The following is a 24,327-nucleotide window of genomic DNA, read 5'->3' on the forward strand; positions in this document are numbered from 1 at the left end:
TATTCACACCATTCTAACAGTCTGGGTGAGCGATCCGAGAACAATAGGACTTACTATTTCTCAGGCCGACTTCATGGATCTCTCAATAGACTCCTGTAAAAGGGATTGGCGAAATCAGATTACCCTCAGGTGTGCAGGGGCAGTGCTCTACTGTGTGACTATAGCTATTGGGTAAGACCCCACATTGTGGAAACGTAGCAATTTTGGCTGCCGTATGGTACCGGATGAGTTTGGTCCGAATGAAACTGTGAATATTGTAATAACCAAACAAACAAAATGTGGTAGGTTATTTCCCAATGAATCGCCCAGCCCTACCCTATACACCACACAACTTTACAGAGTCAACTTTCTTCATCTGCAACCGTAAAACATTAGGATCTTGCTAAAAAAAAAACCTTCAGCAGAAAATATCTGCCCGTGTGGGTTTTGACAGAGAGAGAGACGCGGTGAGCCACATCTCTCTCTTGTCAAAACCCGCCCGCCGCGACCATCGCTGTCGTGGCTTAACCCTCTGCTGTCGGCTCAAATGAATGAGCCGACATAGGAGGGAGCTGCCGGGGGCGGAAGCCGCGCGGCTGAGCCTGCACGGCTTCCGCCTGAAGAAAGGACATGTCCTTTCTTTTCGCCGCTAGCAGCAGCTCGCCGCTAGCGGAGAACAGAAGCCCGGCGGTCTCCATAGACCACCATTATAAGGGGAGGTTTTGGACGCGAAATCCGCTGTCAAAAACCTCCCCTTATACTCACGTGTGAACTAGCCCTAAGTGTAGCCTGTACAAAAAACCCCAAAACACACAAATTCAAAACAAAATATATATATTTTCAGGATTCATTAAAAAGTATAAAAACAACCAATCTGTAAATACTAGATTTATAAAAAAGTTCAATCCTTCAGAGTAACCGTGAACACGACGTCCTCTTCTGATGCTTTAGAAGGTAGGACCTCTGCGAAAACTCTTTGCCGCACCCGTTACATAGAAACGAGCGGCTTACATTGTGAATGGCTTGATGCCGGACCACATGGGACTGACTAGTGAAACCTTTCCCGCACTGGGGACAGATGTAAGGCCGCTCTCCCGTGTGAGTCCTTTTGTGACAATTGAGGGTGGACGTTTGAGCGAAACATTTTCCGCACTCAGTGCAAGCGTATGGCTTCTCTCCCGTGTGAGTCCTAAGATGTTTCACCAAACACCCGTTATAGGGAAAGCTCTTCCCACACTCCGGGCAGACATGCTGCTTCTCATCGCCTTTAGAGTTTATGGGGTTTTTGTAAAATGAGACGTTGTACCCAGGCCTCTTCGTAAAGGAGATATCCCTATTGGGTCGGTTGATCAGCGAGAGGTCTATCATATCCTTCTCTTTGTAATAGACATTGCTTGGAGGACTCACTAGAAATGAGTTACCTCCAATAGACTGTTCGTTAGATGAAATCTCTAGAAAAGAGTCCTCGATGAATGAGAGATCTTCTATAGGCCAGTTATTCAGTGAGACGTCTGTTTTATAGAATACATCTTCAACAGATCTGCCATTGAATGGAACGTCTAGAAGAGGCCTCCCGTTATATGGGATACCTCTAACTGGACTCTCTGGAGCAAGTCGAATGGGCCCGCCATTGATCGCGACGTCATGGTTCTCACTTATACCTTCCAAAGCCTTACCATTGAGGGAGCCATGTCTAACAGGCCTCTTATACAATGGACTATCTTCAAGAGAGACATCTACTACCGCACTCTTCTTGAGTGGAGAACCTTCATATTGGCCATTCTGCAGCGAGACATGCGACAAGTCATCGACATCAGGTTTTTCACCACTTGACAAATCCAGGTCAAGGCCTTTGGTGTTCAGAACAGATGACACTGGACCGGAGAGATTTTGCCCCTTCATTTGGGCTATTTCGGACAACAATTTATCCTTGGCATGAATCTTCAGATGTGTGTCGAAATTGAATTTCTTGCTGAAGCATTTTTTGCATTCCGGACAAACAAAAGGTTTCTCGTCTTCGTGAAGCCGCCTGTGACAATTAAGGCTGGAGCTTTGAGCAAAGCCTTTACCACATTCGGGGCAGACGAAAGGTTTTTCTCCGGTGTGCACCCTCATGTGTTTAACCAGGCAGCCATTGTACAGAAAGCGTTTGCCGCACTCAGGACACCCGTGGGGCCTCTCCATGGTGTGGGCCTTTATATGTCTCTCGCAGGCGGCCTTGGTGCTAAATAATTTTTCGCACTCGGTACAGGAATAGAATTCCTCGCCAGCGTGGAGCCGCAGGTGCATCTCGAAGTTTGACTGCTTGGTAAAACATTTACCGCACTGAGGACACGGAACGGGCTTGTCTCTCACGTGTATGAGCTGATGCCGCTCAAGTCCCGACTTGGAATAGAGGAATTTGCCACAATCGGGGCACGGCCATTGCTTATCCCCTTTGTGAGTTTTGATATGCATTTCTAGGGCCGACCGGGTGGAAAAACATTGTCCGCACTCCTGACACACCTGGATCTTCTCTTCTATGTGCAGTAATAGATGTCGCTCTAAAGCAAAGCTATCGCTAAAGCGTGCGCCGCATTCGGGGCAAACTGGAGTTTTTGGCTCGTGGTCTTTCTGATGTTCAAAGAACTTGGAGACATTTGTAAATATTTCGGGACACATGGGACACAAGAGCTCCAAGTCGCTGATTTGATCGTGTTCAGCTCCTTCTTCGGCACTGTCCTCATCTTTATGTTGTTCGGTACCAGGAGATCCCGGGACGAGAACTTGTGAGTGTGAGCTGCTGCTTTCTACTCTTTTCACATACCACACATTTAATAAATTGTTGTTGGGGGAGTCCTGATTTTTGTTGGTGGTCTGATTTACTGGGCTCACACGACCCTCAAGGATGATCCGATCTAAAAAGAAGCAAAAAAAGTGTAAAATTAAATCATACAGCTTCATGCCAGGGGCATTTGCCTTATTACTTTTCTCATGACTTTATTTCCATTTTTGTAAAGGATTTTTCTATTTTAGACATGTATAGTATCCTATTAATATTATAAAGGTGAAGGTTTGAGAGTTTGGATGTTTGTTCCTCAATCACGCAAAACCCGCTCCACCGATTTGGCTGAAATTTTCCACACACATAGTTAATACACAGGATTGCGCAATAGGCTACTTTTCCTCACAATAGCGCACATACGTTTTTCCCAGGACCTCCACAAAACCCAAACTCACATCACTATCTCTGCAATCTCACACACTTTGGACCATAGCAAGCCACAAAATTCATAATACCCTCTACAGCAGAGGTCAGCAACCCCTGGCACACGTGCCAAGAGTGGCACTCCTGCCATATTTCACTGGCACACCAGCAGCACAGGACCTGCAAGAGTTAAATGAAGTCCGAGCGTCCCTTCATTGCTCTGCTAGAGCTGAGGCATAAGGACACTCCCCTTCTCTCACTGCCCTCCAATGAGAGGGGTGCAGGAAACCCAGGGGGTGGAGCTTAATTGCTCAGGTCTCTGCCTGCTATAGTGATAGCTCCTGCTGTCTGCATCCTGCAAAGGTTCCCCGAGGAGGAGAGGAAGCTGCTAGCAAAGTGAAAGTAACAAGCACACAGCTCCCTTCCTTTAGTTCCTATTCTCATTAATGTCAGGCATTTGGGGTTATTAGTTTAGTGTTAGTAATTCCATGTGCCTCACATTATTAGGAATAAACCCCATCATGTCCCTCATATTAACCCCTGTGTGCCCCATATAAAGGTTACTAATATGTGAGACATATGGAGGTAATAATAAAAGACCTCAAAAATGAAGATACTTAATTATTACCTCCAAGTCTCTCACATATCAGTAACTCTTACACAAGGGTTAATATGAGGGACATGATGGGGTTAATTGCTATTAATAAGAGGCGCATGGAGTTACTGAACTGTCATGCACAGGGCCAGACTTTTATCTATGATTGGTCCTGTACATGTCAATGGGCCCATACACATAGATCCTGTTTTTTCGGCTGTGTGTCTGGGACAAATTGAGCTGTACGATATAGAGCAGGTCCTATATATGTCCTATACCTTCCCTACACCTGTCCTATATATGTCCTATACCTTCCTACACCTGTCCTATATATGTCCTATACCTTCCCTACACCTGTCCTATATATGTCCTATACCTTTCCTACACCTGTCCTATACCTTCCCTACACCTGTCCTATATATATGTCCTATACCTTTCCTACACCTGTCCTATATATGTCCTATACCTTTCCTACACCTGTCCTATACCTTCCCTACACCTGTCCTATATATATGTCCTATACCTTTCCTACACCTGTCCTATATATGTCCTATATCTTCCCTACACCTGTCCTATACCTTCCCTACACCTGTCCTATACCTTCCCTACACCTGTCCTATATATGTCCTATACCTTCCCTACACCTGTCCTATATATGTCCTATACCTTCCCTACACCTGTCCTATATATGTCCTATACCTTCCCTACACCTGTCCGTATTTGCAGCCCTGTCAATTTATTTTTAATCTATAGGTCAGTGAAAACCATATCCGTGCCATTTGTGTGCAGGAGGCCTAAGGCTGAAGCACCGCGTTGCGTTAACACAGCGTTTTGGTTGCAAATTTTGCTGTGATTTTATGAGCCACAGTCAGTGTGAATGAAAAATATAAGAAATGAGCCTGAGAATCAATAATCAATGGTAACTGTGTCTGAAGCGGATTCATTATAATGTCTTATTGTTCAGCAAGTTCTTCGCACAGCTTATTACCAAGGTCTCCTGATAAGATGGTCCGCTGTCCGTCTCACTCCTGTACTCCCTTCATGTGAGAAACAAGATACAAGAGCTCGGCCTTATTGTGAAACATTCCAAGGTCTACTGACAATGAGCCAGTGTTGGCAGGTGCACAAGATGGCGGACACGGATATTCATGTGTTAACTAATGTGTTGTCCACGTGCTCATTATGTGTAAACGCACATTTCATTCTTTAACCAATTATAACATGCATTTCTATATGATGTATTGAAATGCATGTTAAAAACTTTCATTGAAGTCAATGGGAGTGTTATTATTACACGTGTATTACATATACGTGTAGTATGCAAAAATATACTGGCGTTAACTCCGTGTGCACGGACCCTCATTTTGGTGTAAGTGTGACACCTATTAATTCCTGGATGTGGTTTAGCTGTTACCGCGCCACCAGGAATTACATGTGGCTGAAATTAATCCACATTGTACTTACAGAAAAGTGCAGGTACTGGCGCCCGGGGATGTAGCATCCAGGTACATAGTGTCACCCCTGTACAGATGTCACCTCACTCTGCTACCAGTCACATATGTTATCAGTAATTGTGCAGGTACTGGCGCCCGGGGATGCAGCATCCAGGTACATAGTGTCACCCCTGTACAGATGTCACCTCACTCTGCTACCAGTCACATATGTTATCAGTAATTGTGCAGGTAGTGGCGCCCGGGGATGTAGCATCCAGGTACATAGTGTCACCCCTGTACAGATGTTACCTCACTCTGCTACCAGTCACATATGTTATCAGTAATTGTGCAGGTACTGGCGCCCGGGGATGTAGCATCCAGGTACATAGTGTCACCCCTGTACAGATGTTACCTCACTCTGCTACCAGTCACATATGTTATTAGTAATTGTGCAGGTACTGGCGCCCGGGGATGCAGCATCCAGGTACATAGTGTCACCCCTGTACAGATGTCACCTCACTCTGCTACCAGTCACATATGTTATTAGTAATTGTGCAGGTACTGGCGCCCGGGGATGCAGCATCCAGGTACATAGTGTCACCCCTGTACAGATGTTACCTCACTGCTACCAGTCACATATGTTATCAGTAATTGTGCAGGTACTGGCGCCCGGGGATGTAGCATCCAGGTACATAGTGTCACCCCTGTACAGATGTTACCTCACTCTGCTACCAGTCACATATGTTATTAGTAATTGTGCAGGTACTGGCGCCCGGGGATGCAGCATCCAGGTACATAGTGTCACCCCTGTACAGATGTCACCTCACTCTGCTACCAGTCACATATGTTATCAGTAATTGTGCAGGTACTGGCGCCCGGGGATGCAGCATCCAGGTACATAGTGTCACCCCTGTACAGATGTCACCTCACTCTGCTACCAGTCACATATGTTATCAGTAATTGTGCAGGTAGTGGCGCCCGGGGATGTAGCATCCAGGTACATAGTGTCACCCCTGTACAGATGTTACCTCACTCTGCTACCAGTCACATATGTTATCAGTAATTGTGCAGGTACTGGCGCCCGGGGATGTAGCATCCAGGTACATAGTGTCACCCCTGTACAGATGTTACCTCACTCTGCTACCAGTCACATATGTTATTAGTAATTGTGCAGGTACTGGCGCCCGGGGATGCAGCATCCAGGTACATAGTGTCACCCCTGTACAGATGTCACCTCACTCTGCTACCAGTCACATATGTTATTAGTAATTGTGCAGGTACTGGCGCCCGGGGATGCAGCATCCAGGTACATAGTGTCACCCCTGTACAGATGTTACCTCACTGCTACCAGTCACATATGTTATCAGTAATTGTGCAGGTACTGGCGCCCGGGGATGTAGCATCCAGGTACATAGTGTCACCCCTGTACAGATGTTACCTCACTCTGCTACCAGTCACATATGTTATTAGTAATTGTGCAGGTACTGGCGCCCGGGGATGCAGCATCCAGGTACATAGTGTCACCCCTGTACAGATGTCACCTCACTCTGCTACCAGTCACATATGTTATTAGTAATTGTGCAGGTACTGGCGCCCGGGGATGCAGCATCCAGGTACATAGTGTCACCCCTGTACAGATGTTACCTCACTGCTACCAGTCACATATGTTATCAGTAATTGTGCAGGTAGTGGCGCCCGGGGATGTAGCATCCAGGTACATAGTGTGTCACCCCTGTACAGATGTCACCTCACTCTGCTACCAGTCACATATGTTATCAGTAATTGTGCAGGTACTGGCGCCCGGGGATGTAGCATCCAGGTACATAGTGTGTCACCCCTGTACAGATGTCACCTCACTCTGCTACCAGTCACATATGTTATCAGTAATTGTGCAGGTACTGGCGCCCGGGGATGCAGCATCCAGGTACATAGTGTCACCCCTGTACAGATGTCACCTCACTCTGCTACCAGTCACATATGTTATCAGTAATTGTGCAGGTGGTGGCGCCCGGGGATGTGGCATCCAGGTACATAGTGTCACCCCTGTACAGATGTCACCTCACTCTGCTACTAGTCACATATGTTATCAGTAATTGTGCAGGTAGTGGTGCCCGGGGATGCAGCATCCAGGTACATAGTGTCACCCCTGTACAGATGTTACCTCACTGCTACCAGTCACATATGTTATCAGTAATTGTGCAGGTGGTGGCGCCCGGGGATGCAGCATCCAGGTACATAGTGTCACCCCTGTACAGATGTTACCTCACTGCTACCAGTCACATATGTTATCAGTAATTGTGCAGGTGGTGGCGCCCGGGGATGTAGCATCCAGGTACATAGTGTGTCACCCCTGTACAGATGTCACCTCACTCTGCTACCAGTCACATATGTTATCAGTAAATGTGCAGGTACTGGCGCCCGGGGATGCAGCATCCAGGTACATAGTGTCACCCCTGTACAGATGTCACCTCACTCTGCTACTAGTCACATATGTTATCAGTAATTGTGCAGGTAGTGGCGCCCGGGGATGTAGCATCCAGGTACATAGTGTCACCCCTGTACAGATGTTACCTCACTCTGCTACCAGTCACATATGTTATTAGTAATTGTGCAGGTACTGGCGCCCGGGGATGCAGCATCCAGGTACATAGTGTGTCACCCCTGTACAGATGTCACCTCACTCTGCTACCAGTCACATATGTTATCAGTAATTGTGCAGGTAGTGGCGCCCGGGGATGTAGCATCCAGGTACATAGTGTGTCACCCCTGTACAGATGTCACCTCACTCTGCTACCAGTCACATATGTTATCAGTAATTGTGCAGGTAGTGGCGCCCGGGGATGCAGCATCCAGGTACATAGTGTCACCCCTGTACAGATGTCACCTCACTCTGCTACCAGTCACATATGTTATCAGTAATTGTGCAGGTACTGGCGCCCGGGGATGTAGCATCCAGGTACATAGTGTCCTCCCTGTACAGATGTCACCTCACTGCTACCAGTCACATATGTTATCAGTAATTGTGCAGGTAGTGGCGCCCGGGGATGCAGCATCCAGGTACATAGTGTCACCCCTGTACAGATGTTACCTCACTCTGCTACCAGTCACATATGTTATCAGTAATTGTGCAGGTAGTGGTGCCCGGGGATGCAGCATCCAGGTACATAGTGTCACCCCTGTACAGATGTTACCTCACTCTGCTACCAGTCACATATGTTATCAGTAATTGTGCAGGTAGTGGTGCCCGGGGATGCAGCATCCAGGTACATAGTGTCATCCCTATACAGATGTTACCTCACTGCTACCAGTCACATATGTTATCAGTAATTGTGCAGGTAGTGGCGCCCGGGGATGCAGCATCCAGGTACATAGTGTGTCACCCCTGTACAGATGTCACCTCACTGCTACCAGTCACATATGTTATCAGTAATTGTGCAGGTAGTGGCGCACGGGGATGTGGCATCCAGGTACATAGTGTCACCCCTGTACAGATGTTACCTCACTCTGCTACCAGTCACATATGTTATCAGTAATTGTGCAGGTACTGGCGCCCGGGGATGTAGCATCCAGGTACATAGTGTCACCCCTGTACAGATGTTACCTCACTCTGCTACCAGTCACATATGTTATCAGTAATTGTGCAGGTAGTGGCGCCCGGGGATGCAGCATCCAGGTACATAGTGTCCTCCCTGTACAGATGTCACCTCACTGCTACCAGTCACATATGTTATCAGTAATTGTGCAGGTAGTGGCGCACGGGGATGTAGCATCCAGGTACATAGTGTCACCCCTGTACAGATGTTACCTCACTGCTACCAGTCACATATGTTATCAGTAATTGTGCAGGTGGTGGCGCCCGGGGATGCAGCATCCAGGTACATAGTGTCACCCCTGTACAGATGTCACCTCACTCTGCTACCAGTCACATATGTTATCAGTAATTGTGCAGGTAGTGGCGCCCGGGGATGTAGCATCCAGGTACATAGTGTGTCACCCCTGTACAGATGTTACCTCACTGCTACCAGTCACATATGTTATCAGTAATTGTGCAGGTGGTGGCGCCCGGGGATGTAGCATCCAGGTACATAGTGTCACCCCTGTACAGATGTCACCTCACTCTGCTACCAGTCACATATGTTATCAGTAATTGTGCAGGTACTGGCGCCCGGGGATGTAGCATCCAGGTACATAGTGTCACCCCTGTACAGATGTCACCTCACTCTGCTACCAGTCACATATGTTATCAGTAATTGTGCAGGTACTGGCGCCCGGGGATGTAGCATCCAGGTACATAGTGTCACCCCTGTACAGATGTCACCTCACTCTGCTACCAGTCACATATGTTATCCGTAATTGCGGGTTACATATGTGCTTACATCGCTACTAATGGAAAAGTACAGGTGTATCCAGGCAAATAACAATAACCACATGTGACTGGGAGCACAGTATGGCTTAGTTCACACGTGGAGCATAATGGCGGATTTTGGCACCAAGGATAACGCGGGGAGCCGCGTCACTCTCGGGTCAAAACCCGCCTACCACGACAGTCGGGGCTTCCCCTTCCAGAGTAGGCTCAAATGAATGGGCCTACTCCGGAGGTTGCTGCCGCCCTGGCGTTCTCCATAGACGACCATTGTGAGGGGGCGGATTATGACGTGGATTATGCACCATAATCCGCCCCCTCTGTGCCCATGTTAACAAGCCCTATGACAGCACCTCTATGTTACGGTTTGTTCCATATGACTTTAGTGTAGGTGTCATCAGCCTAAACATTATTGTCTGGCACTTGAGGACCTCATCTTTGATTTGTTAAATTTAAATCGGCACGCCGAACAAAAAAGGTTGCCTACCCCTGCTGTACAGCCTCGCCCCTAACGCCACACAATCACATATACATATACTTTACCACTTTCACCCTCACCTTAACCATACTCCGGGAGGCTACCTCTTTAACCCTCCGGAGCAGCCATGTTTGCCGACCCCCACCGCTCTGACGATCCGCCACACCGCCCACCCACCCACTCCACTGTGTTGCCAGGAGCATGCGCATCTTAGCCACCTACAGAACGTGTTTCCAGCACGCCACCATTTTGCGCCTTCACCGTAGGCCGCAGCACCCGAACTACTCTCTCCAGCCCGCCACACTCCCCAACGGCACTCTCACCTCACTGCTGTTTCCTCTTCACGATCCATCCACCTTCCCTAGGCCTCCACACCAACGACACTGGTAAGTTCCGATAGCATGTTTGCATTGGGACTACTTCTGGCCTTTATACTCCCATGTACCGTTTCACCACACCACGAACACGTAACGGTGGATAATAATGTCACCGATCTGCCTTACTGCCCACCTTAGAATTACCCGGCGTCCCTTCAGTCACAGTGAAGAGAAGCAAATAGATGTGGCCGGGAACAGGGACTGACAACACCAGCGCAACCACTGCAGCTGGATAACAGAGGTGTCAGGGCCCACCAGTCTTGTATTAAAGGGAATACCCCTTCCCTTAGAACATAGAAATGCTTGCTGTAAATTATTATATTTCCATTCTGCTTATATATGGCAGCATTAATACTTTGTGTACCTTTTGGTGCCGTCAGCCGGATACAGGGTGTGAAAACAGTTACAGACATGTAAGCTACACGACTACCATAGAGCGCCCCCTCATGACAGCTGACGGTATGACAACTCTTTTCTCTTACCATGATCGAGCCCATTGAGCGCCTTGTGCTCCCAGGGTTGACAATGAGCAGCCTTAGGGGGGTCACTGGGTGGTAAAATCTGTCCATCATCTGCAATAGGAAATAAAAGGTAAAGAAGATCCAATTCTCTACCAGAGACATTTACATTAAAGGAGATTGTACAGTAGTGCGAGCGCTCTGCACATGGGGCTGCAAATCTTCCCAGGTCAAAGAGACAGAATCATTTCTACAGCCCGTCGAGGTGCTGTCACTACTGGGTCCATATCCTTACTTCTTCAGCGCCCCTTATGGCCGGGTTCCCACATGACATACAGATTAGGAATTGCACATGCTGTGACTGTCCCCTACCATAATAGTAATCAGAATAAATACGTCATAGCACGATGTCTGTACAAACTTCCCTTCTAACCCCTTTAAGCACAATTCTGAAGCCTACAGGGACTAATCTGCTGTGAGTACTGCCACCTAGAGGCAGACAGGAGTTACTGAAGACTTATTACCCCAAAGTTACTAAAATACAGTATAAGTGCTGAACCATAACCAGGACGAGCGCTCACCCCCGTCTACTTCATGGTCTTCATGACACCGATCTTCAGACTTCACTGAGCTCTGTATCTGCCACTCCCTCGTAGGTCTGGTTTCTGACTCCACATAGACACAATCTTCACAAATGAAAAAGCATGACGTTATAAAAGTATTGTAAGATGCAGAATATTATACTAGTATGTTTACTAGACACCTAGATCCGCACAGTCTGCATCCTATGTGTGTCAATGCGCTTTCTGCAACCCAGTGCACCTTAAATTCTACAAGGGCATGAAATAAGTGGCATGTGATTTCAAGAGGAAAAGTGAAGGATTAGTCCTACCAAAGGACAACATGGCCAATCCTCTAATCCTTGTGCAGATCTGTGGTTTTCCCATTACAGATGTGTATCCTGTATCCACAGGACAGGGGATAAGAGACTGACGGCTGGGGGGTCTGACCACTGGGATCCAAAGTATCCTGAGATGGGAGCTCGGACGTTGCTGTGTGCTCCATTGGAGGTGCACGTGTGGTCATTGCTCCTTTTATTTCTATTTGCATACAGGGATGACCATTTCCCCCAGTTTCATAGCAGTGGATGGAGTGGGGGCAACGCATCACCACTTCATTCACATAGAGGCCACTGATTTCTTGGATGTTGGGGGTGTGATTGTTACACAATAAGATAAGTGTATCGAAAACCCCTTTAAGACCAATGACTAATATCATCAAGTGACTTCTCTACTAACCGGATGAACAGTCGTCATCATCTTCATCCTCATCCTCCAGATCTGCCTCATCCTCAGAGTCCACGTATATACAATCTATACAAACCACACAAGACTGCGCAGATTAATCCATGCTCATCCACCAGATCATATAAGTCATCATATAGGTTGCAGCAGTCTATGGGTGCAACAATCTGCTCATGGAGTGTGAAGGTGCTGGTGCTCAACAAGGGTCCTATTCAAGTAATAGAAGTGTCAGCTCAGCAGACCCAGTCCACTGCAGTGCAATGGTCCTGGTGAATTGTTGCGCCGCTTATATTACTTGTACAGGAGCCGTACTGCACACACCCTGTCTATGAGCAGCTTCTGGCACCCACAGGCTGCCAAAATAGGTGTTGGATCCCCACAGACCATATACAGATGACCAACACTGAGGATAGGTCTTCTTTATGAAAATTAAAGGGATCCTATCACTCAGATACCACGTCGGAATAGCCTTAACCCCTTAGAGACACAGCTCAAAAGTGACTTGAGGACCAGGCCTCTTTTTTCAAAACTGACATGTCACTTTAAATGGCAATAACTTTGAGACGCTTTAACTTACACAATCGATTCTGAGATTGTTTTTTCGTAACACATTGTACTTCATGTCAGTAGTAAATTTTAGTCGATATGTTTTGTCTTTAATTATGAAAAAATAGGAAATTTGGTGAAAATTTTGAAAAAAATGCAGTTTTCAAACTTTGAAATTGCAAGCCTTTCAAATAGAAATCCATACTACCCAAATTTTTTCATAAATATAATTAACCATGTCTCTGATTTATGTAGCAATCAAATTTTAATCACCCTTTCATTTTTTTCAGATATTATAAGGCTTACAAGTCAAACAGTAATTTTCCAAATTTTCAAGAAAATTTCCAAAACACATTTTTCAAGGGGCCAGTTCAGTTCTGAAGGGAACTTGAAAGGCCTCTCTAATAAAACCCCCGAAAGTCACCCCATTCTAAAAGCTACACTCCTGAAAGAATACAAAACAGCAGTTAGAAAGTTTCTTAACCCTTTCAGCATTTCACAGCAATTAAAACAAAATGGAGGTCAAATTTACATTTTTCAATTTCTGTCACTAATATATTCATTTAGCCCTAGAATTTACACATTTACTAAGGGTTAAAGGAGAAACTGCACCCCACATTTTGTTACACAATTTCTCCCGAACATGATAATACCCCATATGTGCTGTTACCCTAATGTACGGGCACACGGTCGCTCTCAGAGCGGATGGAGTGCTAATTGGATTTTGTAGGCCAGATTTTGCTACAATACTTTTCAGGCGCCATGTCCCGTTTGCAGAGCCCCCAAGGTGCCAAAACAGTGGAAACCCCCAAAATGTCACCCCATTTTGGAAACTAGACCCCTCAAGGAATTTATCAAGTGGTATAGTGAGCCCTTTGACCCTACAGGTGTTTCACAGATTTTTTTACCGTTGAGATGTGAAAATGAAAAATTACTCTTTTTATAATAAAATGTCACTGTAGCCCCAAATTTTTCATCTTCACAAGGGGTTAAGGGAAAAATTGCTCCCCAAATTTTGTTACACAGTTTCTCCCGAACACGACAATACCACATATGTTCTGTTACCCTAATGTACGGGCACACGGTCGCTCTCAGAGCGGATGGAGCGCTAATTGGATTTTGTAGGCCAGATGTTGCTACAATACTTTTCAGGCACCATGTCCTGTTTGCAGAGCCCCCAAGGTGCCAAAACAGTGGAAACCCCCAAAATGTCACCCCATTTTGGAAACTAGACCCCTCAAGGAATTTATCAAGGGGTTTAGTGAGCCCTTTGACCCTACAGGAGTGTAACAGAATTGGCCCAACAAAAGGAAAAGTGACATTTTTTGCTATAAAATGTTGTTTTAACCTCAAATTTTGCATTTCCACAAGGGGTTCAAAGAGAAAATGCACCCCACAAATTGTCAAGCATTTTCTCCCAACTACAGAAATGCCTCATATGTGGATGTAAAGTGATGTATGGGCACACTGTAAGGTCCAGAGCTGAAGGATCGCTATTGGGATTTTGGAGGGCAAATTTAGCTGAAATCTGTTTCAGTCACCATGTTGCATTTGGAGAGCCGCTGAAGTGCTAGAACAGTGGAACCCCCCCCAAAATGACCCCATTTTGAAAACTAGACCCCTCAAGGAATTTATAAAGGGGTTTAGTGAGCACTTGGACCCTACAGGTGTTTCACAGATTTTTTTTACCATTGAGATGTGAAAATGAAAAATTACTTTTTTTCCAATAAATCGTCCATTTAGCGCCTTTTTTTAAAATTTTTACAAGTAGTTAGAGAATTAAGAGCCCCCCACAGTTTGTTACACAATTTCTCCTGAACATGACAATACCCCATATGTGGCCATAATCTGCTGTATGGGTAAATGGTGGGGCTCAGAATGGAAAGATGGCTATTTGGCTTTTGAGGGCAGTTTTCAGGGGCCATGTCGCATTTGCTGAGCCCCTAAAGTACCAATACAATGGAAACCCCTCAAAAGTGACCCCATTTTAGAAACTACACCCGTCAAGGAATGAATCAAGGGGTATTATCATTTTGAGCCTAAAAAATGCTTCCCAAAAATTAATGTACAAAATGAAAATTTTAATTTTTAAAGAAATCTGCCATTTCGGTGCCCAATACGTTGCTCCCACTTTGTATTGTCAGAGACCTGCACTCCTAAAACTATTAAGTGGGCGATCCCGAGGGGCAAAAAATTATATATGTGGGTGTAAACTGCTGCTTGGACATACAGCAGGGCTCAGAAGGGAAGGAGCACTGAGCTTTTTAGCTTTTGGGGTACAGATTTAGAGGGACTTTCTGGGTGCCATGTTGTTTTTGCAGAGCCCTGGAGATGCCAGTGAACTGGAATTCCCCAAGAAGTGACCCCATTTTGTAAGGGCAATTTTAGGGTCTCTGCAAAAGTGTCATGGCATCCAAAAAAAAAACCCCAAACCGTCTAAGTCTGTGCTACAAAAACCAAATAACCCTTCTTCCCTTCTGTGTCCTGCTGTACCCTAATATCAGTTTATACTCACATATGACATTACGTGCATTATCCTGGGTACACCAGTGTCATACATGTGTCATACATGTGTCATACACTGCAGTTTGGGCACACAGCAGGGCACAGAAGGGAAGGAGCGCGATGAGGCTTTTGGAGTACAGATTCAGATGTTTGGTATCTGGACGCCATGTCATGTTTGTAGAGCCTGTAAGGTACCAGAAAAGTGGATTCCACAAAGGAGTGACCCCATTTTGAAAACTGTACCCCTCAAATAATTTCTCAGGGGGTGTAGTGAGTATTAGTATCCCAGACGTGACTGCACAGCGGATGGTGAAGAGTGAATATATAAGCTGTGCGGAGGACATTGCAAACACCAAATTGCCTACTATGTCCCAGTAGCTCCTATGATTGGGGGAGTCACTCTGGGGGTCACTTTAGGGGTCACTTCTGGTGTCTTTTCGCTCATAAGATGTAAACATGGGGTGTCCCCTGATATACGCTCGCACAGCTTATATATTCTCTACCTGATGCAGCCAGTCGTGTTCTAATGATTTGGCGATTTTGCGGGCTTTTGTTCTTGCATTACTAGATGCTGTATTTTCTTTATTTTTCTGGTGACGTGGCCATATAAGGGCTTGTTGTTTGCGGGATGCGATGCATTTTGTAATGACACCATTTTTGAGTGCCTACAACTTACCGAATACATTTTATTAACTCTTTTTTTGCTGGATTAAAAAAAAAAAAATCAATTCCGGTATTGCGTTTTACCTTTTAAATTTTTCGCCATGCAGCGTACAGTATAAGTAACATATTATCTTTATTCTGCGGGTCGGTACGGTTACGGCGATATTTCATTTATATTATTTTTTTATGCAATACTAATTCTGCAGAATAAAAACACATTTGGAGACATAAATCAATGTTTTTTGCATCGCCATATTTTGAGAGGCGTAACATTTTTATTTTTTGGTTGACAGTGTTGGTTGAGGGCTTATTTTTTGCGGGACAATGTGTGCTTTTTATTGGCACTGTTGTGAGGTGCATTTGACTTTTTGATCACTTTTTATAGCACATTCTGTAAGGTGAAATGGCGAAAAATCACTACTTCCGGCGGGTTTTTTCCGTTTTTTTTTTTCTGTGGTTCACCGTGTACATTAAATATTGTTTCAGTTTTATTGTACAGATTGTTACGGATGCGGTGATACAAAATATGTATTGTTTTTATTAATTTTTAGGTTTTTTTTCTATATAATTCATTTTCTATAGAGAAAAAGGGTTTTTGGAGCTTTATAACTTTATTAATTGTTTCAAAACACTTTTTTTTTTTTTTTCCACTTTTTTTTTAACTTTTTCATGTGTCCCTTTAGGACACTTGGAGGAGTGATGATTGCATCACTGATTCTCTAGTATAGAGTGAGACACAGGCTGCAGTGACAGCCTGCACGTTATCACTCTGCAAACAGGAAGTGAGTCGTACGGACGGCACAGACTCACTTCCAGAAGACGCCGGCCAGGATACAAAGGTGAGTGGGACTCAGGGCTGGCTGGGGTCACTAAACAGACCCCTGGCCACTTAGTAGGGATACCAGCACCCCCCGATCTCGCAGCGGGGGGTGCTGGGGACCCCTACACGATCGGGCAACCCGTTGTTTGCCGTGATCACGGCAATCAACGGGTTAAAACCCAAAATCGGCACTCATGTCCGATGGAGGGTGATGGAGCAGGGTGTTAGGTGTCAGATACAACTAACACCCGCTCCTAGAACGCCCGCACTGCGCTGCGGGGATTGTTTACATCCATGTGGTACTATTACCACATCGGTCGTGAAGCACTAGACATCCATGTGGTAATAGTACCACATGGGTCGGGAAGGGGTTAAGAAAGGCTATTCGTCTCCTACCTTTCGTCGTCTTCTCCAAGCCGCCGTTCGCCTACATTCCCGGTTCTTGTCGGTATGCTAATGAGCTCTCTCGCAGCACTGGGGGTGGGCCCCAGCGCTCAGACAGCACTGGGGGCGTCCCCAATGCTGCGAGAGAACTCTCTCCAGCGCCGCCTCCTCTTCTTCAGCAGCGTCATCTTCAGCCTCTTCTTCCGGTGGCGTCTTCTTACTTTTAGACCTCGGGCTTTGGGCAGAGCAGACTGCGCATGCCCACAGGCCACGAGAAAATGGCCGCTTCCAATACTGTGCAAGTGGCCATTTTCTCGTGGCCAGTGGGCATGCGCAGTCTGCTCTGCCTAAGGCCCGAGCCTTAGAAGTTACAAGCCACCGCCCGAAGAAGAGGCTGAAGATGATGCTCCTGAAGAAGAGGAGGCGGCGCTGGAGAGAGTTCTCTCGCAGCATAGGGGACGCCCCCAGTGCTGCGAGAGAGCTAATTTACATAACGACAAGAACCTGGATTGTAGGCGAACGGCGGCGCGGAGAAGATGACGAAAGGTAGGAGATGAATAGCCTTTCTTAAGGCTATTCCGACGTGGTACTTAGAAAAAATCATGTCTGAGTGATAGGATCCCTTTAAATTTGGTGCCGGGACATCCCATTAGGTTTTTTTCTGACCATTATTGTTGAACGATTATAATTTAATATTATCTATAGGCGATGTCACAGCAATACTCCCACTATATGAATGAATGAAATGAGTTCTGTCTTTGTATGTCCCCATGCTGTACACATATCATAAACCAGCAGCGAGTCCCGGGCCCTGCCATTGTCCTGTGCTTACCTAAAGCACGGTCATCCTTACAAGGTGCCGCCACCCCCACATGTGGCTTTACATGGGGTTCAGGCACTGACGAATAGACACAGTCTGCAAACAAAGGAATACACGGACAAGAATTATACTCAATACCTTAATGATAAGAGGGTGTCCGGGATTAAAAAATGTCTGCAGTCAGGAGGGGAGGCTATACAATAGATATACATTTATATCACCGCCATCCTCTCCACCATTGCTGCACTGGGGCGGCTGTCAGCTCCCATGCTTTGGTTGTATACAGATGGGCTGCAGAGGTGATGTCATTATAGCAGTATACAGCTGAGGGGGGTATTTGGCTGCAGCAGTCCTGCCATCGTGACATAACCGGCTTCAATCTATCGGTATACGCTCAGAGCAGCGGAGCTGACAGCGTCTCAGTGCAGGAACGGAGCATGCAGGTAAGTATAAATGCATCATTGTTTAATCCTAGACATCCCCTTTAACATTTCAGAAAGCAAACATTGTCCACAAACAGTAGAGCCTTGTATCACCTACCTGACAGGCTGTCATCTTCTATTCCTACAGGATCGCTGGTATACGATTCCCTATCAAGTTCTGTCTCTGAATCAGAATCTATTTCCAGGTAGATGCAGTCTGTAAATACAGAAGACAAATAATATAAGCCCCTGGACGCCTATAGGACATCATATATATAGAGAGAGAGAGGGAAGCTCAGACTCATAAGGAGACATTACACCTATACGGGGTCATACACATCACATAGCAGTATAGTCAATTGTTCCCTAGATGGAGCCATATACATTTAAGAACATGGCCATACATAGTCATTGTGCAAGCTATTATTCCCTGCTGTCAGCCATTATCACATGCTTGGATCGTGCTGTAGTTCTCTCCCCCGAGATGACTGACCTCGAGTCTTATCTATTATAACCCTTTCCCGCTGCGGCCATTTTTCATTTCTTTGCATCCCACCTTCCAAAATCCCTAACTTTTTTCTATTGTTCCGTTCACAGCACCATACCAGGGCTTTTTTTTTTTTTTTTGAGATCTAGGTTTTTTATATTTAGGCCCCCCTAGGGGAGGGAACCTGCGATCCTTAGCTTCTGAGCGGGTGCCATATTTAAAGACCTGACATCTGTAATAGTATGGTGGGTGTCTGGAAGGGGTAAGAATGAATGACACTATACCGGGATAATGTGTGACAAAGGCAATCTCTTCTGCAGATGCAGGCTAAGTAAAAGCTTTCAGTATCCATTCCTCCATATTTTATTTGGTATTGACCATGGTAAGGATACTAACCTGATTCATCGTCATCGTGTGATACTTCCGGAAGCTTCGATAGAATGTCAGCCTTTACAATGAAGTAGGCTGGAGATACAAAGAGGGAGATTAATCCTTCGGGATCTGAACAGGGATACGTCATACATCATACTGAACACGACTGCGGACGTGACTGCGGTGGCTGGTACGGAGACAGCCGCACATGTGCAGACACCTCAGGGAATCCCTTGTAAAAGGTGTTTTCTGGAATTACATATGGATGATCTATCCTAAGCTTCTGGGGGCCAATACACGGCCACTCTCTAGTTGGTGATGGGACCGCAGGATTTAGGTAAGAGGAGATGAAAATTGGCATCTAAAATATCAGCTCCAAAACGTCCAGTAAACTCACCTATTGGGCTCTCCCCATCATACGGAGTCCGGTTCTTCACACAGGGCTCCTTTCCTCGTTCAATCTTGGATATAATTTCTGGCTTCAAATAGAAACTACCTGAAATCACCGGAGAGTCAGGGTGAGTGCGACCTGCCAATGTGTACACAGACATAACTTATTACTGTGGTTGGATGTTTTGTTTTGGTGCAGGAAACATTTCATGCAAAAGATTCCATAGTGTGTGAAGCCCAAATATAAGTGATGCAGACTGTGCTCAGATTTATTGCAGGGTTTTATGTAATGTCATGTGTTTAGGATCTTGGATTCCACAAGCTGGACGGTGTCTGACTATTGATGGGACTGGTCAGGATTAAATTCGAGGACTGAATCGCTGTTGTGCAAGGTTCAGAGAAGTTTGGACTGGACAAAATTATTGCAATTGTAAAGAAGACCGGACCTGATCCAGAACATCTTGGGGGACATACTGCTAGACACTGGTAGAAGGTCGGATTAAAGGGGCTGTGACACTAAGAACCGCACCAATAGGATATAAGTGTCATATCATTGGGGTCTGGCCACCAGTTCCCCCAGCAATTGTGAGAACAAGGGATCAAAAGACCCCCATTCCTCCTCCTTATAAATGGAACGCCACCGTTATGGCGGCGCCACGTGTGATTCTGAAGATTGCCGTCCCATAGCAATGCACGGAGAACTGGTCACACAAGTGCGCTTGTACTTCATTCATTTTGGGGATTTCATACGTTACAGCATTACGTTACCATCGTATCCTCACCTAGGGAGCAGAGGTCCTTGTAATTCTCCATCATCACCTCCTTGTAAAGTCTCTTCTGCTGCTCTCCCAGGTAACCCCATTCTTCTTCAGAAAAATACACCGCTATATCCTCAAAATCTTTAACGCCTACATCCTGCGACAGAGATACAGAGCGACGTGTGAAACTCTGCTGTCCATCATATGCTTCAATGACGGCTGAGACTACAGGCGACCACATGACAGAATATGGACAGGCGTCTGAGGCCGTCTTCCACCTCGGATTCCTTTCCAAATTCCGACCCTAAAGCTTCAGCATTGTGTTACGGTTTTATCCACTGATCAAGGGGGCTATTCAGCAGTATACTTATATACTTATACCGCAGCGTCTGCGGCTGAATCGAGGAGAATCCAATGTAAAGAGGATGCAGAGGAGGAATCGATGGACACGGCTACTCACCATCACTCAGCATAGGCCCCTGCAGGTGCGAAAACTCCAATTCTATGGTACCCTGCAAAACAGAAAGCCACTGTTGTGTTACTGTCTGGAAGGAAATTTACGTATTTAGATTTTCTCTCAGCGTATCCACTGCAATACTAGCAAAGTGGACAAGGCTTTAAAGGGGTTTCCCATCTAAGCAAGGTAGCTTGCACATCAGTAGGGGCTCGACTACTCCGACTCCCACTGATCAGGAGACCAGAGGACAGGGTGCGCCCCATTCCAATCATGTCATGGGAGCCCTGGAATTATCTGAATTACAGGGCTCACCTATCTCCAGCACTGCCAGTGAAATGAATGGTGAGGTGTGTCCGCTGAGGGTATGCACCGCCATGTGTGCCCATAACCTTACATTTTAGATACCTTTCTTTTTTGGCTCCTCTAACAAGGCGTGTGTCTTGCCAGGAATGGTGCGTGACCTAAGATTTGCAAATGTTGGAGATGAGGAAAGCAGCTAATAGGAGGCATCAACTCTGAAGGCTGCACAGGCAAGTTATTAGGAACTCTAACTCCTATGAATGGTCTGTGTGCAGGGGCTGGTGAGAGGCCAGAAAGTCAGAAGGAGATGTCAGTTGATTGCACCAACTATGGGGAACCTAAAATCAATGTTTAATGGCAGCAAATTACCCCGTGTATACTGGACACCAGCTGCTGACACATACAGACTGCACAGGGAGGACCACAGGGACGATGTAAAACACAACCTAAAAATACAGCAAATGTATCGTCAGCATCAACACGATCTAGCAAGGGAGGAACTACCAGGGAAACAGAAATAAGGGGCCCAAAACTGAGACCGAGGGTGTAATGACTGAGAACTATAGAGATGGGAGCGGCGGATATAATAACTGACATCTATTACTGCGGCATCACTGTATATAACATCACTGTGTGTATTATCCCTGTACTGTGACATCACTGTGTGTATTATCCTGTACTGTGACATCACTGTGTGTATTATCCTGTACTGTGACATCACTGTGTGTATTATCCTGTACTGTGACATCACTGTGTGTATTATCCTGTACTGTGACATCACTGTGTGTATTATCCTGTACTGTGACATCACTGTGTGTATTATCCTGTACTGTGACATCACTGTGTGTATTATCCCTGTACTGTGACATCACTGTGTGTATTATCCCTGTACTGTGACATCACTGTGTGTATTATCCCTGTACTGTGACATCACTGTGTGTATTATCCCTGTACTGTGACATCACTGTGTGTATTATCCTGTACTGTGACATCACTGTGTGTATTATCCCTGTACTGTGACATCACTGTGTGTATTATCCTGTACTGTGACATCACTGTGTGTATTATCCCTGTACTGTGACATCACTGTGTGTATTATCTCTGTACTGTGACATCACTGTGTGTATTATCCCTGTACTGTGACAACACTGTGTTTATTATCTCAGTACTGTGACATCACTGTGTGTATTATCCCCGTACTGTGACATCACTGTATATTTTATCCCTGTACTGTGACATCACTGTGTGTATTATCCCTGTACTGTGACATCACTGTGTGTATTATCCCTGTACTGTGACATCACTGTGTGTATTATCCCTGTACTGTGACATCACTGTGTGTATTATCCCTGTACTGTGACATCACTGTGTGTATTATCCTGTACTGTGACATCACTGTGTGTATTATCCCTGTACTGTGACATCACTGTGTGTATTATCTCTGTACTGTGACATCACTGTGTGTATTATCCCTGTACTGTGACAACACTGTGTTTATTATCTCAGTACTGTGACATCACTGTGTGTATTATCCCCGTACTGTGACATCACTGTATATTTTATCCCTGTACTGTGACATCACTGTGTGTATTATCCTGTACTGTGACATCGCTGTGTGTATTATAAGGACATCATGGCTGGTAAAAGGAAAAAAAAAATCAGGAACTATTTTAATTACTTGCAAAAATATTTAACTTTTTAATTTCTACAAACTTACATATGGTTGATGGGAAACCTTTACGCTGAGGTCTCATATTGCAGAAAAGCAGATTTTTTCTTTGTTGTGCAGAGTGTGAGCCCCATGTAGGGGTATATATACTGTATATAGGGGTATATGATATAGGGATCACAATGTACATTTTTTCCTATCAGTTTGTTTTTGTAGAATGGGAGGAAATCCAGGCAAACACGGGGAGAACATACAAACTCCTTGCAGATGTTGTTCCTGGCAGGATTCAAACCCAGGACTCCAGCGCTGCAAGGCTGCAGTGCAAACCACTGAGCCACCGTGTTGCCCCTTGAAAAGCAGATTTTTTTTGTTGCATTTTTTTTTAACCAAACTAAGACCCGATTCACATCTGCGTTTGGTATTCTGTTCAGAGTCCGCTTGGCGACCCCCGAATAGAAACCCATGTGCATTAAAATGCGGTTAGCTAAGAAATCACAGACCCCACAGACTATGGTGGTTTCCGCATGAAACATGTGGAGAGAAAAGTACTTTTCTCTGCATAGATTTGTGCTTTGGGGTCCGTGTGGTTTCTTGGGGAACAGAATATGTGACCCGGGCCTCGGGAATGACTACAAAAGTAAAGGGGAATATATAAGGACACACTAACACGTCTTTTCTATGGCAGTATTTACTCCCATGACTATCTGTATAGGTGACACAGCCATCTCCAGCTTTTGCAGTACTACAACTCCCAGCATGCAGCTGTCAGGGCACAGCACTGCTTTCTAGAGAAGTATTCATGTTACTCCAGGAGGATGGAGCCGGGACAGAACTATGAGACAATAACAAGCGGCTCTGAAGACTTCCAGCAGTGGGACTACAACTCCCAGTACTAGAACCGCATAATCTGTACAAGTATGAACTGTTTGCAGAGTATAAGTCTCCGTGCACACACGTGCGGCTGACAGCGCAGGTGCCGCACCGTGTACACAGCTCCCTAGTGTCTAAGCCGCGCGCACATAAATACACAATAACACCAGAACTGAGGACATACCTTCCTGCTGCCACAGACCTGCACGTCACGTGACTCCGGGGCCTCCTGGTTGGCTCACCGACGTGTGACGTCACCGCTGCCGCTATGCCTTCTGGGAGGAGTAGTTCGGCACGCCATAGAAGCAGTTACTAGATGACTCATCGTGGACTACAATTCCCAGAGCGCCCGATGGAGGGCGCCGCAAGAGCCAATAGCTGAGCTGTGTTTTTGGCGGGAAGTTAGGATCGACATATTAGGCTTAGTGTTGTATGTAATGGGAGGAATGGAGGAAAGCTGTGTAGTGAGGGGCAGGAAGGCGAGAGAAGGGAACATGAATACATTAGGCTTTCTGATGATGTCACTAACACCTTACATTTCTCCTGTCATGGTCACCAGAGAGAGCCCTTCAAGGAAAGCTCCTTAGTGTGATAGCCAGGAGGCTAGTGATCTCTCACACACTACAGTGTCATACTACTGCTTAGCCTTCCATAGTTCTCAATACACCGCAATGTACTGAAGTAGTGACT

At 45.8% G+C, this 24,327-nt stretch overlaps 1 protein-coding gene across 2 annotated transcripts; it reads right to left on the reverse strand.

The window, feature by feature from the left end:
* Positions 1 to 886: 886 nt before the first annotated feature.
* On the reverse strand, positions 887 to 23,871 carry LOC142184435 (uncharacterized). Of its 2 annotated transcripts, none has more exons than XM_075259299.1 (11): positions 23,822 to 23,871; positions 20,802 to 20,853; positions 20,366 to 20,498; positions 19,591 to 19,689; positions 19,218 to 19,286; positions 18,453 to 18,551; positions 17,925 to 18,008; positions 12,169 to 12,243; positions 11,452 to 11,556; positions 10,895 to 10,984; positions 887 to 2,876 (listed from the first exon to the last, which is right to left on the reverse strand). In XM_075259299.1, the coding sequence occupies exons 2-11, from the start codon at positions 20,802 to 20,804 to the stop codon at positions 889 to 891; spliced, it is 2,745 nt and encodes a 914-aa protein (XP_075115400.1). In that variant the 5' UTR covers positions 20,805 to 20,853; positions 23,822 to 23,871; the 3' UTR covers positions 887 to 888. The 2 variants fall into 2 exon arrangements, with proteins under 2 accessions (XP_075115400.1, XP_075115399.1); XM_075259298.1 differs by having other exon boundaries at positions 19,591 to 19,722.
* Positions 23,872 to 24,327: the final 456 nt, after the last annotated feature.

Source organism: Leptodactylus fuscus, chromosome 11 (genome assembly GCF_031893055.1).
Source record: "Leptodactylus fuscus isolate aLepFus1 chromosome 11, aLepFus1.hap2, whole genome shotgun sequence".
Lineage (NCBI taxonomy): Eukaryota > Metazoa > Chordata > Amphibia > Anura > Leptodactylidae > Leptodactylus > Leptodactylus fuscus.

Excerpts from the sequence above, each read along its gene's own strand:
- LOC142184435 (XM_075259298.1), bottom strand. Across the intron at positions 18,009-18,452 it reads AGAAGATGACAGCCTGTCAG|ACTGTGTCTATTCGTCAGTG; the intron begins GTAGGTGATACA and ends CTTTGTTTGCAG. Across the intron at positions 12,244-17,924 it reads TAAGGATGACCGTGCTTTAG|ATTGTATATACGTGGACTCT; the intron begins GTAAGCACAGGA and ends TGGTTTGTATAG.